We start from the raw sequence: 16,974 nt of genomic DNA on the forward strand, positions 1-16,974 counted from the left end.
AGAAGGTTTTTCTGGAACGGGCGCATGCCATTCAACACAATTTTACTCTCTCTCTCTCTCGAAAAAAAGCATAAGGAAGGGCCCCTTTGTCTAGCCTTGCAAAAAGCTGCAATCAAAGGGGATCGGGACAAAGCCATGACAATCTTAGAACGCGACCCAGATGCTGTCAGGAGCCCCATAACCTTTTGCTTAGAAACAGCGCTTCATCTCGCCATCTCGCCATCACGTCTTCATCACCGGTGAGGGATCGCTTCGTGAGGGAGCTTTTGGAGAAGATGACATCACAGGATGTGAAGGATCTAGTATATATATATTATATAAAAGGCGATTCCAAAACAACTAATTAGACACCTAAAAAATTACATCATAGTTTTTAATTAAATTTTAATGATCTGAGCCACTCAATGTGATCAAAACGTAATTTTAAGGGTACAAAAAAAATCAACAAAAAAATGACCAGGAAGGGCTTGATCCGAGCAGTTTTTAGCTTAAATTTGATGAACGGTTCAATTAAAAAATACTTAAAACAAGTATTTATCGGTCATATTTTTGCTAATTTCTCGTAATCACTCTTAAAATTATATTCTGCACATATGGAATGGTTCGGATAATAAAATTTGATAAAAACTATGAAATTGAAATTTGAAATATTTTTTTAAATATTTAATTAGTTGTTTACGGAATCGGCCGTGCGTGTATATATATATATATATATATATATATATATCCAATCGTTAAACCTCAAAACCCAAAACCAAAAGCTTCCCTAGTTCGAAACACAAAAGCCATAGTTGAACTTACGGGACGAGCCGGAAGATAGAGAGAAGAGAGAGAGGCGATGACAACTCGAATAGCTCCGGGCGTCGGAGCTAACCTCATCGGCCAGCACTCCGCCGAGAGGAACCAAGATGCCACCTCTTACGTCGGCAATCTCGATCCTCAGGTTTTTCTCCTTAATTTTCTCCATTCCTTGTATACCTGTTATCAAGCCACTGTATTCCCAAGCAAGGTTGAAACTAGGGTTTAGAACAAAGCCTCTCTAAAACGTGTCCAACTATGGTTGATTAGGGTTTACTCTATTGTTGCCACTTGCGTGGTTAGAATTTTTATTTTGTCGAAATTGGGGCATCTTGACTGCTGATAGAGAAGGCTTTGTGTAAATATTGAAACTACTGGATTGTGCTCGGTTTTATGCACAAGAAAGTTAGAAAGTAGGCTTTAGAACCAAGCCTCTCTAAAACGTGTTAACTATGGTTGGTTTCAAGTTCTTTTTCTTTGTTTCCGTACCAATGAGGTTGAAACTTGGAAACGTCATTGGAGGGTAGTCTGTTCTTTACAAGATTACGAAGTGTGTTTACTCTATTGTTGCCCCTTGCGCGGTAAGAAATTAGATTTTGTCGAAATTAGTATCTTTACTGCTGATAGAGAAGGCTTTGTGTAAATATTGGAACTACTGGATTGTGCTTGGTTTTATGCACAAGAAAGTTAGCGCGATAGAAACTGTACTGGCTCACGAATACAATGGTTTTGAGTTCCACCCGCGATAGGAAGGGTGGACCTAAGATGGGCTTGCCAAAGTTTTGGAAACAAACATGTTTTTATGAAGTTGTTCATAGAATATTATATAAGCTTGCCAGTCCAAGGTTTTGGTGGGTGACATATACGATATTGCCTACTAAGATTTCTGAAGATGTAAGATTTAACCAAGAAGTTTTTAGGTTTGATAAGGTTACAATTTTTTTGCCAGATAATGGGATTTAACCGCTTTGCAAAAAGTAAAAGTGGTAGTTACAAAAATTGGTTATATTGTGGATAGTTTGGGTGGTCTTTGGATCATACCTAGTGCTGAGTCGTGCCCTTAAAATGTTGTGGAATGTTTTTTCTGGATTTTAGTATCAGAAGTTCTCCATAACCCATAATTCCATATTATTTACTTAAAATCCTGTATGTGTCTTTGGGTAAGAGTTGCCATGTTGAATTTTATCAGTGGGTGAGTATCACTTTTTAAGCACTTTCATGATTCGTTATATTAGAGAAATGAACTTAAAATATCTCGAATGCTGAATGCGGAAGTTTCCTCATTATGTAAAGTCAATTCCTAATCAGCCTGGTAGCAGATTAGAATAATATGATTTTATTATTAATGAAACCTGTTAGCTCTGCTATAATAGAACTCTCTAGTAAAAGTCACTCCTCAAACAAAGAACCGCTACCCTTGGCTGCAGTTTCATTCTAGCAGCAACTCTTCCACTTACCTTCCAGGTCAGAGGAGCCTACGAAGCTCAAGAATACTGCAGAAAGGGGAAAAGATGATTGTTTCACACATTTAAGTTCTACTAGTGTGCATGACAGTACAAAAGAGGATTCTGATTTCTTCTTTCTGGATAATATCAGCTGTAACAATAGGACAAAGTTGGCTTTTTAAGATGATAGACTTGATGTGGAACATATGACTTATATATTGTGTAGCGTCAAAAAAATTGTACCACATCTATTGCTATGGTTTCCTTTGGATGTTTGTACACTTATATCCTAGAGTGTCTAATTCTTAAATTCATATGCTCCCTCAATAGAAAAATGCAAGAAAGATAAGATCTGGTGTCCCAGGACAAGATAGATTCACACACGGACATGTACTTTTACCACGGTTTTACCTTGGAACGACCTGTAAGTTGAGAACACTGACACTGGTCTTGACTTTACATGTGTTAGAGCTTGGCCCCTTACATCGCAAGTTGAATAGAAGTGCTTGTAATAGTACTTATGAACAAGGCTAAAATATACTTGGACCATACCAGACCAGAGCTTGTATGGACCAAATAGATGCAATTCGAGATTGAGTTACAGGGCCCCAAGCAAAGGCATTTGGGAGCAGAAGCAAGGTTGGTAGTATCGATTGCAGAATGCATTCCAGATCCCATTAGAGATACGGTGGACTTAGTTTACTTATCAGCCGGATAGGTGGTAGTGGTTTCATCCTGCAAACACAGGGATCTTATTATAGTGCTGGCGTTATTTGGAGCCAACAGGACCCAACAATGGCCAGTCAATAGTGAAGGGGAAAAGATGGAGTTTGAGGATGGCAAGGTGATTATGGTTTGGGTGGAATATTCGTGGAAGCCTTAGAAGTGTTTTTTAGTCATCTCCTAAAACCCTGTCCAAAAGGTTATGTGAAAGCTAAAATAGGTTGGGCTGCGTGCTCTAGCCTGAACAAGGATGATGATCTTCAGATGAGAAAGTCAAAGCCAAATCGAGTGATAGTTGGGTCTTTGACCCAAATTATTTACAGATGTGGTTGGGTCATTAAAGGGAAACACCTGTCAGAAGCTATCTCCTATATGTCTTCACGGTCTATGGTTTTTCAATGTCTCAAAATGCTTCAATCAGTCAAGGGTCTGAGGGAAACTCTACACACTATCACTATCAGTAAACTACAGAAAAAGTCCTACAGGTCGTATTTGTTCCCTCTCTTTCTTGCTTTTGGATAAAAATGACAAGGTTTATGCAAAAAAGGATTCTTGTGGCATCCATGCATTGTTTGGGTAATCATAACACCCAATAGTTCCTCAGTGGGGTCAAATTCTTAGTCTAAGTCACCAAGGGTTTTAACTTGAGGGTTGCTGGATTGATCCAAAGATTTGAGATATCTTCAAGTTGAATTTCTGGGTGCCATGCTGCTGTCCTTTAGGTGTATGCACTAGTACGTCTCGCGGCCATTGCCATGTCTCGCAACATGTTAACTTTTGACCATTTATAAAGAACGAGTATGGTGTATGTACGTGCTCCTATGTTTTATGGACTTGGGAACATGAATGTGTGCTGTAGCACTCTGTTTTATGGATGTGCTCCTATATTTTATGGATGTCCACCAGGCCATACTAGATTCAAAACCTAAAGATACATGGTTAATTGTGTCCAAAAATTACGTATGGGTACGAGGACAATGTCCTGATTTTTTCCATTGTCTTTTGTGTGATACACATAAGCAATCTATTGTAAATTATGTAGGAATGTTTTTGACATCAAATGGGTGAAGGGAAAAAATGGACATACGAAAAGTTAAAACAACATATTTTCAAATATCATAAGAATTAGAGAATTTCAATGACTAAATTGGGTATGGCTATAGAGGTGTCGGTCACATCCCATACCCTCACTTGAGTTTCAAGTGTCCCACATGAGTATCTAAATACGTTTAGAAAATTCATGTAACATGGATGTGCCCTGATTCCTGTCTGCTTGTTGCATGAACCTGACTAAGGTGATGTTGAAAGAAAGCAACCATTGTCTCGTACATGGATCTTTTTTTGCCTTAAGCTTTGTCAACGCGTTGAAGAAAATTTGTAGCATAATAAGTGCATAGCTGAAGATCTTGAGAGAGGTGGAGAAAACAGAAGCAATGTGCGAGACTGGAAGGAAGTTTGGCATAAAAAAATGGCGTGAAATAGGTTCTCTTTGGAGTCACTTGGATTGCAATTTCTTTAGGTGTTGTGTTGACAATTCTAAATCTATGCAAGGGGTGGTGGCTTGAATTTGCTGCTAATTTTGAGGTTCCCATGAGCTAGGGCGGCTTTTACCTTAAAGGCTTAAAGTATTGATATTTTATTGACTGCTAAATCTCTACAAGTTCATGTGATCTGGTAATATTCATTCTTCTTCTAGCCTTGTGTAGTTTATTTATAAAAAGAAAACAACCATTATTATTCTTACGAGTTCAACTGAGCTAAGAAAACAGTGCAAGTATAATCAAGTTATCACCTGAATTGGCTATTCACAATACGCTAGTAGAATCATACGATTTGGGATGTGTATCGCATGATTTGGTTCGATATGCCAAACAAATTATTGATTTTATTGACATGTCTCACTTGAAAATGTAATATTTTCAAATTCATCAAGTGAGATGTATGAAAAAGGGCGGTGATCTGGGTATTGTGGGCCCTTTGTTAGGAGTATTAGGATGACATAAATATGGTGAAATACCTTATTGTTCGCCCACTCGATGAAAATTGTTAGTATAAATATCTGAAAATTTTGGAATCTGAGTTATTGTCTTGTAAGTTTCAGTTTTAAATGGTCGTTTTTGACACTAGTATGGATGGATACTTGTAACTAACTCTTTGCGGTATGAGGTACTGTAGAATTATGTTTTGCTACCTCATTATGTAATGATTTGTTTAAGTTACATGAACGCTTTTCCGTTGACTTTATCTCACTTCGGTGATATAAGAAAGAAATTTCTCTTCTTGCGTGATGTATCTTATATTCTTGTTGACGCTTATGAGTTGTCATAAATCGTGGGATTATCAATAATACAACTTGCTATATCACTGGTGATATTGGGGATTGCGCCCACATTTCTTTTTACAGAGGCAAGTCAGCAAGTGTGTTACCCATTACACATGCACTTATCGTTCGAAACATATCTTTAATATGTTTAAACCCACTCTCTTTTGTGTTTGTATAGTCGACTCATTACAATTCACGATAGTGGAAAAGGTAACTTTGATTCACTATTTGGTTCTCAATTTGAGAACTACGGTTATCACTTGTAGGATATTTGGATTCAAACTTGGTTTACTATTTGAATTCGTCATTACCTTTTTTAAGCAGGCACATTGCTATCTTTCTTTCTTTCTTTCTTATTGCCGTTGCACACATAGCCATCAATTTTATGTTCTCTTGAGGAGCCCAAAATTTTCTTCCCCTCAAGGATATTGTTAATGTTGTCCTTGTCAATCTAGAATTCTAGCAGGGGAAAGACTGGATACTGTGCGTTATTCGTGTGCTGTGGATATTCTTAGAATTGAATTCGCCTTCTTGTGCTTAGCAGCCCAAGCAATTTGCATCACTGAATAGTTGAACTTCTAGTCTAGCTAATACTTGTTCTCTTTCTCCTTGCAGGTTACTGAAGAGTTACTATGGGAGTTGTTTGTTCAAGCAGGCCCAGTTGGTAGGTTATGGTTTTTTTACGATCATGAAAATGTTTACTACTATAAGTAAATAAAGTATTGAAGTGAAGATTAGACAGATGCAATGCCATCACTATCTCACCAGACTTGGCTATATTCCATGACGCCACCTCTTTACGTGTTCTTCAAGTACAATTTTCCCGTGCATATGTTTTTCCCCACTGTTCTAAATTCATAGAATTATGCTTTCATGTTCTTGCTCTCTTCTGCATGCTCCCTTTCTTACTTCTCCTTATTGCGATTATAGCAGTCATCAAAGCCAGCATGAATTTGAATCTGCGCCACTTCTTCTTGCCAAGATGCATGTAATGCATATTATTCATTTTGTATTCCGTAGCAAAATTTAAAATATGTAATGTCATCTATTTGTTGGTTTTGACTGTTTTTGCTTTTGTGTCAATCCAAGTATTTTGAAATTTGCAGTTACTAAGGCTATCAAATCTACAATTAGAATCTATCTTTCCTTTGGAAATTGTTTATTACACTATAATAAACTTTATAGTTCTAAGTGGTTCCCGGAGATAAATTTTTGGGGTTGCAGCATTGGCATCCATTTGTTTCTGTGCAGAATATAGATTGTTTAAAAAGCAGGTAACTATAACACAGAAGCAAAAGGATGAATCTTTCAAACTCATTATGCTGAAGCTAAAATGCAAATGAAACGCTGGAGAATTATCCTATGATTTATAGTATAAAGATAGGCAAAGGCATAATTTGTACTACTATCCAAGATGTGGGTTATTATGCAGTCTTCATCTTTTTCCCATACTTGTTATGGACGTTCTGAGATCTGAATCTCTTTAATTCATATCTTCAAGGGTTTTCTTTGGTGACATAAGATTTAACTGTAGAAAACATATGAATTGCAGATATACTCTCATAGTCTCAGTAATAGTGTTCTCATGCACATTAGTCATAATTATTGGCATGCACTATTGTTTATTTGTATTTATTGTGAGTTTTTCCAACCTCTTTTCTGTTTTTTTTAATGCATTTGTCTTCAGAAGAATTCCCTTGGAGGAGATCCTATGGATTTCAACACACAAGTGTAATTGTTTTCCTTTCTGTTTCAGTAAATGTGTATGTTCCCAAAGATAGAGTCACCAACCTTCATCAAGGATATGGCTTTGTTGAATTCCGAAGTGAAGAGGATGCTGATTATGTAAGCTGTGCTTTAATTGCTTAATGGTGTTCTCTATATCCTCTTAACTGTTATGTAGATCAGGGGTCATAGTGAGTTTTGGTTTCTCTTTCCTGTTTTGTTTGTTATTATTTATCAGTGGTGCTGTTTTGTTTTGTAATGCAGGCAATAAAAGTACTGAATATGATTAAACTTTATGGAAAGCCTATACGGGTGAATAAGGTGAGTTAGCCTACTTATGAAGTGTTTTCTGTCGTTATGCTTACATTTGGGGGCATTTGTGGTTCAAATTAGACCCTTCTTGAGTTAGATAGAAATATGATGAATTGTTTTATATTTGGTTTTGGGTTTCAGGCATCCCAAGATAAGAAGAGCTTGGATGTTGGAGCTAACCTTTTTGTTGGAAACCTTGATCCTGTAAGAAATGAGATTCTTGAACCTACTTGCCGACGACACACATGCACACACACAAAACAGAAGAAGATACAGAAACAACTACACACAAGGATCTTCTTTGAACATTTTGTTACCATAATGCGTCACTGCAATTCCTTGCGTATTCCGCTATGCCCATGCCATTCTTTCACTAATTTAATTGATTTTGATATTCTTTGCAGGATGTGGATGAGAAACTTTTATATGATACTTTCAGTGCATTCGGAGTCATTGTTACAAACCCCAAGGTTGGTCCTCCTTTGTCTTTTGTCTTTTGTCTTTTGTCTGGTGTTGTTTTGTTCTTTGTTTACTGTCTATTGTCTATTGACGGTACACACGACTTTGAGAAAACATTCTTCCATCCTCTTGATTTTTATTCCCGCATGTTGTTTTTTGTGCGTATTATGGTCATTTTTGATCCACTGTTTGCGTTATCCGTAATTGTATGAACCGAAGAGAACTTGGCCGTATAGCTTTTGTAATTGGTACTTGGATATGACTTTGTCTACAGGACATACCATTGACAATGTTTGTAGTACAATCTTGCCGCGTCAGCAACAGAGTAAAATTCATCTGTGTTTCCAAAAAATACTAATGCCCTACCGATTTGTGTTTGTAACGCAAGCTCTGCAACATGGTACATCTTTGTTTGACGATCCCAAGGCGATCTACGAAGTTTGTCCTCTTTAGTTCCTTAGCATGCTTTCATTGGAACAAAAAAATAGGTGTAATAAGCTGAAATTTAGTGAGGATGGAGCTTTGGCATGACAAAATGCTATAAAATATTGGTCATAATGCTCCTACAAATATGTTTACACCTATAATTTGAAAAATATAACCGTTTCTAGTGGATTTTGTTTGAAAGTACATCCTAATAATCAAATGTGTCGAAGCCTACCCTTTCATTCAACAATTTTCGAGCATGTAGCATACCATGTTCCTCACACCGGAACGATCTTCTTGTTGTACTACTTCCTACCGATGCTCATTTGCTTTTGGATTCTGATGTTTCACTGTTCCATTTCTGTTTCAGATAATGAGAGATCCCGAGACAGGGAACTCCCGTGGTTTTGGTTTCATTAGTTATGACTCTTTTGAGGCTTCTGATGCAGCAATAGAGGTACTTGTCTTTTACTCTTTTGGCTTGTACCTGGCAATGAGTCAATTTTAGGTCATATGGCTCTTGTTTGTTCTCATGTTCATACTGAATCTAGGGCCATCACTTCTAGGTTTTGTTGGATTTTGTATTCTTTGTTTTAGGGAAAACATTTTGTGCATGATGTACAGAGTCGTACTTATAATGTTTCAGAGAACCTGGACCAGAGGGCCAAGCATATTCCTGCAGCGCATTCGAACCGCAAATAAATGGTCCTATCTTTATAGCCTAGTTGATGAAATACTGCTTGAGCTAGTGGTTCAAGTGTTCAACCATCGGAGGCGTAATTGTTTTTGCCAGTCAAATTTCGAAACCTCTTTGTGTGAGAACGCAGTTTTGTTATTGGGCAGTTTTGATCAGTAAACGTGGTGTTGTTTTCTGCTGCTTATGTTGGATATTACACAGAAGTTGCCATAGCTTGGAGATTGAAATGTTTGCATCAAATGTAGGAAGTATGAGTTAGGGTTCCCGCACTGTCAAATGTATTTCATCAGAAGAAAATCTTGGTCCTCTTTTCATGAATGACTACGCCCTATTGGTCATTTTACTTTTTTGTTGCTGTGGATGTTATTTAATTTTCTCTCTTAGCTTAGTTTGGAATTTGGATTCATATGATTTGAACGAAAACATCAGATCTCTTTTCATTGACCAGCATTGCTGTTAAATCATTTTGATTTTGTAAATGATTTTGTTAGCTCTTTTTTCTATCAGTTCTAATATCTTTTTTTCCCGTTGATTGATAGATAATAGTCAGACAACAAGCCTGTTATATTCTAAAATGGCTGTCTTGCACTGTCTAAATTTTTTTCCTCATTTTCCTTCTCTCTTTCTGCCTCTTCTTCTATCTCTGCTTTTGATTTCATTTTGTGGAGTCGCTTTCTACTTTGCTGCAATTCCTTCTATTTTATGTTGTGTTGTTAATTCTAGTATAAGAGCATGTGGAATTTTCTTCAAATTTGAGTAAGATTTGTGATCTGTGATAGTTAACTAGATAACATGGGAACTTCTAGGAGGATGACCGTAGATTTCAGCATCATTGCCTTTCTTTAGAGAGGGTTTGAATAAATTAACAAGTAGATCGTATTGTATTGTACTTTCTTATGTCTACCTCTGTTCATCCGAACAATAAGGATCGCTGAACAAATAACCTGGTCATCCTTCCTGTTTGTGAACAATACTGTTATGTAAAAATATGTCTGGTGGAAATCAATGGCATGTAATAGCTTGATAAATGTAATGATTCATTTTGGTCAAATTTAAGAGTTGATTCAAAATAAACTAACACTTTTGTGCAGGCCATGAATGGTCAATATCTTTGCAACCGGCAGATTACAGTATCATATGCATACAAAAAAGACACCAAAGGCGAGCGACATGGTACCCCTGCAGGTAATGGCTTCTCTCTGTATTTTCAGATTTGTTTTCATGGAATTACGATTCTTATTTTGGTAGCTAGTCAACTTGAAAGTAATTGAAATTCTGGATTAGTCTTTCTTGAATATTGTTTTGGGTGGTGTAAAGGGTTGAAAGCCAAATTGTCTTGTCGTTTTAGTACTGTGCCCATGACGAATTTTGGATTTATGAATTTCTAGAGAGCATTACTTATACTCTCATGTGCTAAAATGTAGAACGAGTTTTGGCTGCCAGCAATCCAGGTGCCCAAAAAAGCAGGCCCCACACCTTGTTTGCAAGTGGGCCTCCTACGCTTTCCAGTGCTCCTCGTCCCAATGGCACTCTGGGTACTCCACTTCCTCCACGCCCTTTTGCCAATGGATCTGTTCCTCCACCACCAATGGCATTCCGACCACCACCTCCACAAGTTGGCGGTGTCTTCCCTCCCATGCAAATGTCTGGACCACCACCGTCTTGGCAGGGGCAGCCGCAGCAACCTCCTCAAACATTCCCACCACCCCCCCTTCAGCAGTTCAGGCCGCCTCCCCAGAGCATGCCGGCCCCGCCTCAAGCATTTTCAAGGCCGCCTCCACCACCAGCTGGAATGGTTGCCCCTCCACCTCTTCCTCTTTGGCGACCACCGCCACCCCCTCAGCAGTTGGCCGGGAGGCTCCCTTCTATGCCTCAGATGTCAATGCCACCACCTCCCCCACCAAATGCTCCTCCACCTCCGCCTCCATCATGAAGTTGAAAGTTGATCCGAATACGCGTAGCTCAAAATGCAATGGCCATTTTTCATTTAATAGTCCTAACTTTAGTTTGTTATTAGACTTAAAAATTAGGATCGTATGGATTGGAAATTGTAACTTACTGCCCGTTTCTAATCTTTATCAGCATCTATCCTGACTGGCAAGGCAGTTAAGATTTCAAGCTTTGCGAAATTTTCCTCAGGATTCTTTTGTTATGTCAGGATGGCTTTTGTCATATGTTATCATGTTCTACTTTATAGGAAAGTTCAACTCTGTGACTGATGAGATGCTGCCTCCTAGTTTGAAGATCATTGTAGCAAAACCGAATCCTGGTCATTGTGTGTGCCTTTTTAGCTTGTACATTAGGTCTTTTAGTGTCTCTTTTTTCTTAGGTCGCAAATTACTCTAATCCTGCCATGCACGATATTTTCACAAAATTTTGAAACAGAAGCTCTTATATTCATTTTTGCCATTCCTTATCTTAGTTATTGGTCCTTGAAAAACCTATATATGGTGCAAGTTGCACATCAAGATGGCTGTCTGTCGTCATGTGTTAATTCTTCCATAGCTTTAACAAACAGGCAAGGGGCAAATTCTGGTCAGTTGCAAATACGAATGCTGGACATAACTGACCAAAGGTGTGGATAAGGAGAAGTTTGTGGGTGCTGGACGGGTACCCACATGTGGTATCCCGTCGGTAATTCAAGCTGTCCAAAACACTTTTGGACGGTTCAGATTTATTCCCTCTCTCTCCCTTCGTCCCACCAAAAAGAGGGGAGAGTGGTGGGGTGAGGGGAGAGTGGGAATAAATATGGGCTATCCAAAACACATTTGGACGGTTGGGATCACCGTGGTGGTACCCGCTTGGCACCCAAAAATTTCTCGTGGATAAGTATCTCACCACACGAAGTGTTTAGTTGACAGTAGAATGTATACTTATAGTTCGCAGGAAGTTGGAGATTGGGTGCAGTCAAATAAACAACTCACAATGGAGATCAGGCAAAGAAGAATAAGTTGTCTATCACAACTTGAATAAGCAGTTCATTGAATTTGTGTTCAAATCGATGATATCACTGTTCTTTCAAATAAACTTACATGCTGCTACCAAAGTCGAATACCAAGCAATCCCTTTTAGGTAAACATAAAGTCAATCAGTCGAAAACTAACATCAAAAGGTTACAATGCTTAACGATTATCAGACAAACGCTAGAAGATAGGGCCACCGGAAAACCTAACTCCATCAAAAGATTACTATGGAACTGCTTTAAGGAAAAGCATTGACTAGACACCCAACTTTATCTGATCTCTTTTCTTGCAGTACCAAGAACTGCATGTTTAAGCATCACGTGCATTCCGAACATTGGAAAGGATATTAGGTCGAATTCGATTCTCCTAGAATGTCAACTAAATTATTGTTTTGCTGTTCCATCTCCCACCTAAGAATGTGCAAAAAGAAAAGAATATTCCAATTGCCACTGGTTGAAAATTCACATGTTTCTTTCCATATGAGAACCACATTCATCAAGATTCAAATCCTCTTCACATATGGTCTTAACTAGTATTTTCATATCTTTGTCTACAACTATATCTAATTGTCCCTCTTTTTTTTTTGGATATCTCGTTGTCCTCTCCGCTAAACCGAAGCAAAATCTAGTGGGTTGACCAAACTATACATCAATCCATTTTCAACTGAGGCCAGTCTTATTGTTCAAATACGGGAATTTTAATTTGGATTAATAGTGAAGGTATTAGAATTAGCCAATTCAACTGGCCGATCTAGAGTGTACGGTGGAGTGTTGTGAATGATGGGCGGTTTTATCGGGAAAAATGGTTGACAGTCCTCATAGGGAGGTTATTTCCATTTGAGCTCCACCTGGACGGCGGACCTTCCTAATGCCGGAGCGGCCAGTGAGGAGGAGCTCTTAGAAATACCACATTCTCAAGGCACTGTATCTAACATACTACAATCTAATCTCTCCAATGACTATAATCCTATGTCCTGTCTCAGGACAAGGTAGAAGTTGTGTTTCTCCAGTTGTAATATTTTTTCCCTTCGGAATTATTTCCCAGTTTAAACCCCTCAATTCTGTACCTGTACTTCCTTTTTTTTGCGGTACATGTACCTATACTTCCAAAAAAACCAAAGAAATTGACCTCTTTAAATTATGCACATCATTTCTGCATTCATCTCTTTGCCAAACCCAGCTGTCTCAGTTGGTGTGCAGCATAGGCTTCCCCAATGGAGGCCGTGGTTTGAGCCCCACAGGAGGCGCATTTGGGGTTCAGGGCTATGGATGGCCTCTGGACCCCTTGTTGACTAACCTACTAACTCACTAACTCCCCCAATCCCGCCGATGTATATTGGTGTGAAAAAAAAAATTATGCCCATCAAAACAAGCAGAAAATTCTCCATTTTAAGGGAACGGCCAGCACATGGGCAAGTCAGCAATCAACTTTTTGCAAGGACACTTCTTTTGGTACTTCTTTCCTCACTCCTTGATTGTGAAGTACTCCTTCTTTCACTTCCATATACCTGACTAAACTGAACTTTTGCTAGTTTTTCAGGAGCATAATAACTTCAAATTACATTTGAATAGGCCTTGCAAATTTTGTTTTCCATTTTACTTCCTCCTCCTAGAAAGCTTCCCCTCATGATCAATCTTACGCGGAAAAAAGCCAAATCTTGTTCGGACCATAACGCTGTTTTCACGGCTAATGGAATGATCATTGAACAGATGAACTCAGTCTTGAAGCGTGTTTGGGTACCGGGACCAGTGATTATCGGTGCTGGACCTTCTGGACTAGCTGCAGCCGCATGCCTCAAGAAAATGGAGGTCCCTTTCTTGATCATAGAGAAAGAGAATTGTCTAGCATCTCTGTGGAAACTGAAAACATACGATCGCCTAAAACTCCACCTCCCAAAGGAATTCTGCAAACTTCCTCATTTTCCGTTCCCTCCAGATATTCCATCGTACGCGGAAAAACAACAGTTCATTTGCTACGTGGAGGCTTACGCGGAGCATTTCTCAATTGAGCCCTTGTTTGGAAAGGAAGTTAAACGAGCTAAGTACGACGGGACAATGGGGCTATGGCAAGTCCAAACCAATGACTCTGAGTTTATGTGCCGGTGGCTTATTGTGGCAACGGGGGAAAATGCAGAACCGGTGCTGCCACAGATTGATGGAATCGCGGAGTTCAGAGGAAATATACTGCACACCAGTGAGTACAAAAATGGAGCTGATTTTAAAGGAAGTAAGGTTTTAGTTGTGGGTTGTGGGAATTCAGGCATGGAGATTGGTTTGGACCTTTGTAACAGTGGTGCTCAAGTTTCTGTAGTTGTAAGAGACAAGGTAAAATATTTAATTCGGTCATCTTTCCACCACTTTGGTTTTTGTGTTTCCAGTTCTGCTTCTACCTCGGTTAATCGATTTTTACTATTTTCGGACACGCATGTTTTCTTCCGCTCAAATAAGTTCTGAATTGTGTAGCGTTTATAAGTGCAAGATAATTTCCACAAGTGTTTCATATGCATTACATTCTAATATTCTGCCAAAACATACGGTTTATCCCTTTTCTTCTAGGGGCATGAAAGCGTTCTGATTCACACAATTCATGAATCGTTGTTTCGTTCGTCATGATTTTGCAGTTGCATGTTTTGCCTAGAGAGGTGTTGGGTCAATCCACCTTTGCTCTTTCAATGCGGTTACTGAAATGGTTTCCGGTCAGACTAGTTGATCGGTTCCTTCTCCTGTGTTCAAGGTTAATCCTTGGAGACATATGCCAAATGGGGATCACAAGACCTGAAATCGGCCCCCTTGAACTCAAGAATACTTCTGGAAAAACACCAGTTTTGGATGTCGGAACTATTGCTAAAATAAAGTCCGGTCATATTAAGGTTAGTGCTAAATTTTCGATCTACATGCTTTTCCTCATCAACACAACTAACAAAATCTGAAGTTATTGAGAACCTAAATAAAGTTTCCAAGTAGCCCATTAAACACCCTTTATAACAGCCATAATAGAGCTCAAATTTTCATTTCTCAGATTGTCGATGGCGTAAAGAGATTCACAAGCAGAGGTGTAGAGTTTGTGGATGGCAGATCAGATGAATATGAGTCAATTATTCTAGCAACAGGCTATAGAAGTAATGTAGCCTCTTGGCTAATGGTAAATTCAAATTCTCTATGCATTTAGCTCCTTATGTGTTCTACCTTTTCATATCTTTACAACTGCTATATTAACCATTCACCTTATTTTTTCTTTCAAGGAGGGAAACTTCTTCAACCGGGAAGATGGCTATCCGAAAAAGCCATTTCCCCACAACTGGAAGGGGATGAATGGAGTATACAGTGTGGGTTTTACAAAACTAGGCTTGTTGGGGGTTTCCTTTGATGCACAAAGAGTAGCTAAAGATATTTCAAGCCAATGGAACTCTGAACTGAAGCACTTAAGACTAGCTCGGAGCGTAGCATGCGCTAGTTCACAAATTTCTCACGAGTTTTAGCACCATGGGATGTTTTTGAAAGTCGCTTTCATGCTCTCGCTTCCGTTTTCGTTCATGCTCCTACTCACGCATTACCTGACTTGGAGCTGGAGTATACTAGTTTATAGTCAAGGCCAGCTTGATGTCAAAGGTAGAACACAATGTATGCCACCACTTTCACGAGTTTGATCTGCTTGGAGATAATATTGCTTGTTTTCCAAAATTACTGGAATATTGATGTAACTTAGTTAAATACCTAGTTTTCCAGGAGTAGTTTGATAATGTAAATGTAGTTTGGAATATATATCAAGATACAGAACCTTCGGTATCTCAAAATCATTCATCCTAATTCCACTAGCCAGTAGCTGTTAGTGTATGGAGCGTGGACACTTCGCCGGAGGTCATGTGCCGGTCTCGGACTCCCACATGTTAGTAATTTATTTTAATCAACGGATATCTATAATCTTAACGTGGGGAGATTATTAAATATCATGAAGCTTGTATTATATTGAGATAAGGATGGGAGTGCAATTATAATTCTGTAGTGGGGTGAATTATAATTAGTGAAATAAGAAATAGAATCTTGGTGGGATTAGGTTTTCTTATTTATACTTGGAGCCCAGACTTATTACTCCTTAGGTCCATATCGTAGCCCTAGGATTAGGTTTTCTTATTTATACTTGGAGCCCAGACTTATTACTCCTTAGGTCCATATCGTAGCCCTATATATACACGTTATGCTCTCTAGGTAAGTTATACGTTTTTCTATTATTCACAAAATAGAGGTAGGCTTAGAGAGAGCAAACAAATCATGAAAGAGTCCACACTTGGTTCGTGTTCTAGATGTGCAGGGAATACAATAGAAGATCGTAAGGTACGGTCAAGCAGTATTCGTGGTTTCTAGCAAGGCATGCTATAACAAGTTCAACCAGCGTTCGTGTCGCATGGAGTTGAGGTAGAACCCTAATTCTGCCTTGTAGGATTTTATATTTTTTTGTTGTCTAATCTGTACGCGTCATTCTGGGAATTGTTTCCCAACACCACACCCTGAGGAGGCGGACACTCTCAACACATGCGTCTGCCAAGGAGTCCTATGTTTTCTCAACATTCAAAAAATGCTCCAAACACTCTCGTGACACTCTAGTCGGAGATGTTAAACAAGTGGTATAGTAGACTCTCGTTAAAGCTTCGGAAAGTCTTTGTTTTTCGGGTGACACATGATGGTTTATTGATTACGAAGACACATAGAGGATGAAGTTTATGTTGGAATATTTTGTGAATGATGTCATGATAAATAAGATTTCAGGTACAAATGGTGTCATATATGTTTTAAAAACGATTCACCAATTTTTAAATTTGCGTGTCGGAGTGTCGGTATAATGTCCGTATATATCACGTCCGTACTTGTAGCACATAGCTTTTCGGAATCATGATCTAGAGGATGTATTTGTCAAGGGAAACAAAAATGAACTTAGCTTCTGAACCGCACTATCTTCTTGTCTTGTCTTGTCTTTTCTTTTCCCTCTACAAATCCCACCACAAAATCTGAGATGAGAACACTTCATAGTTCTCTTCAGAAGCCATGTCTTTATTCTGTTAAAATGCTTTCCTCTTAAAGATTGAACCAAACTTTTTATCTTTCTGAA

At 38.7% G+C, this 16,974-nt stretch overlaps 2 protein-coding genes across 4 annotated transcripts; both read left to right on the top strand.

The window, feature by feature from the left end:
- The first annotated feature begins 724 nt into the window (after positions 1-724).
- On the top strand, positions 725-11,172 carry LOC131336704 (uncharacterized). Its single transcript, XM_058372638.1, has 9 exons — positions 725-943; positions 5,905-5,953; positions 7,046-7,134; positions 7,279-7,335; positions 7,468-7,530; positions 7,731-7,796; positions 8,582-8,668; positions 10,000-10,093; positions 10,333-11,172. The coding sequence occupies exons 1-9, from the start codon at positions 839-841 to the stop codon at positions 10,839-10,841; spliced, it is 1,119 nt and encodes a 372-aa protein (XP_058228621.1). The 5' UTR covers positions 725-838; the 3' UTR covers positions 10,842-11,172.
- A 1,269-nt stretch (positions 11,173-12,441) lies between these two features.
- On the top strand, positions 12,442-15,515 carry LOC131336705 (indole-3-pyruvate monooxygenase YUCCA2-like). Of its 3 annotated transcripts, none has more exons than XM_058372641.1 (5): positions 12,442-13,322; positions 13,403-14,195; positions 14,492-14,740; positions 14,890-15,012; positions 15,113-15,515. In XM_058372641.1, the coding sequence occupies exons 2-5, from the start codon at positions 13,497-13,499 to the stop codon at positions 15,347-15,349; spliced, it is 1,308 nt and encodes a 435-aa protein (XP_058228624.1). In that variant the 5' UTR covers positions 12,442-13,322; positions 13,403-13,496; the 3' UTR covers positions 15,350-15,515. The 3 variants fall into 3 exon arrangements, with proteins under 3 accessions (XP_058228624.1, XP_058228623.1, XP_058228622.1); XM_058372640.1 differs by having other exon boundaries at positions 13,411-14,195; XM_058372639.1 differs by having other exon boundaries at positions 12,442-14,195.
- The last annotated feature ends 1,459 nt before the right edge of the window (positions 15,516-16,974 follow it).

Source organism: Rhododendron vialii, chromosome 8a, assembly GCF_030253575.1.
Source record: "Rhododendron vialii isolate Sample 1 chromosome 8a, ASM3025357v1".
Lineage (NCBI taxonomy): Eukaryota > Viridiplantae > Streptophyta > Magnoliopsida > Ericales > Ericaceae > Rhododendron > Rhododendron vialii.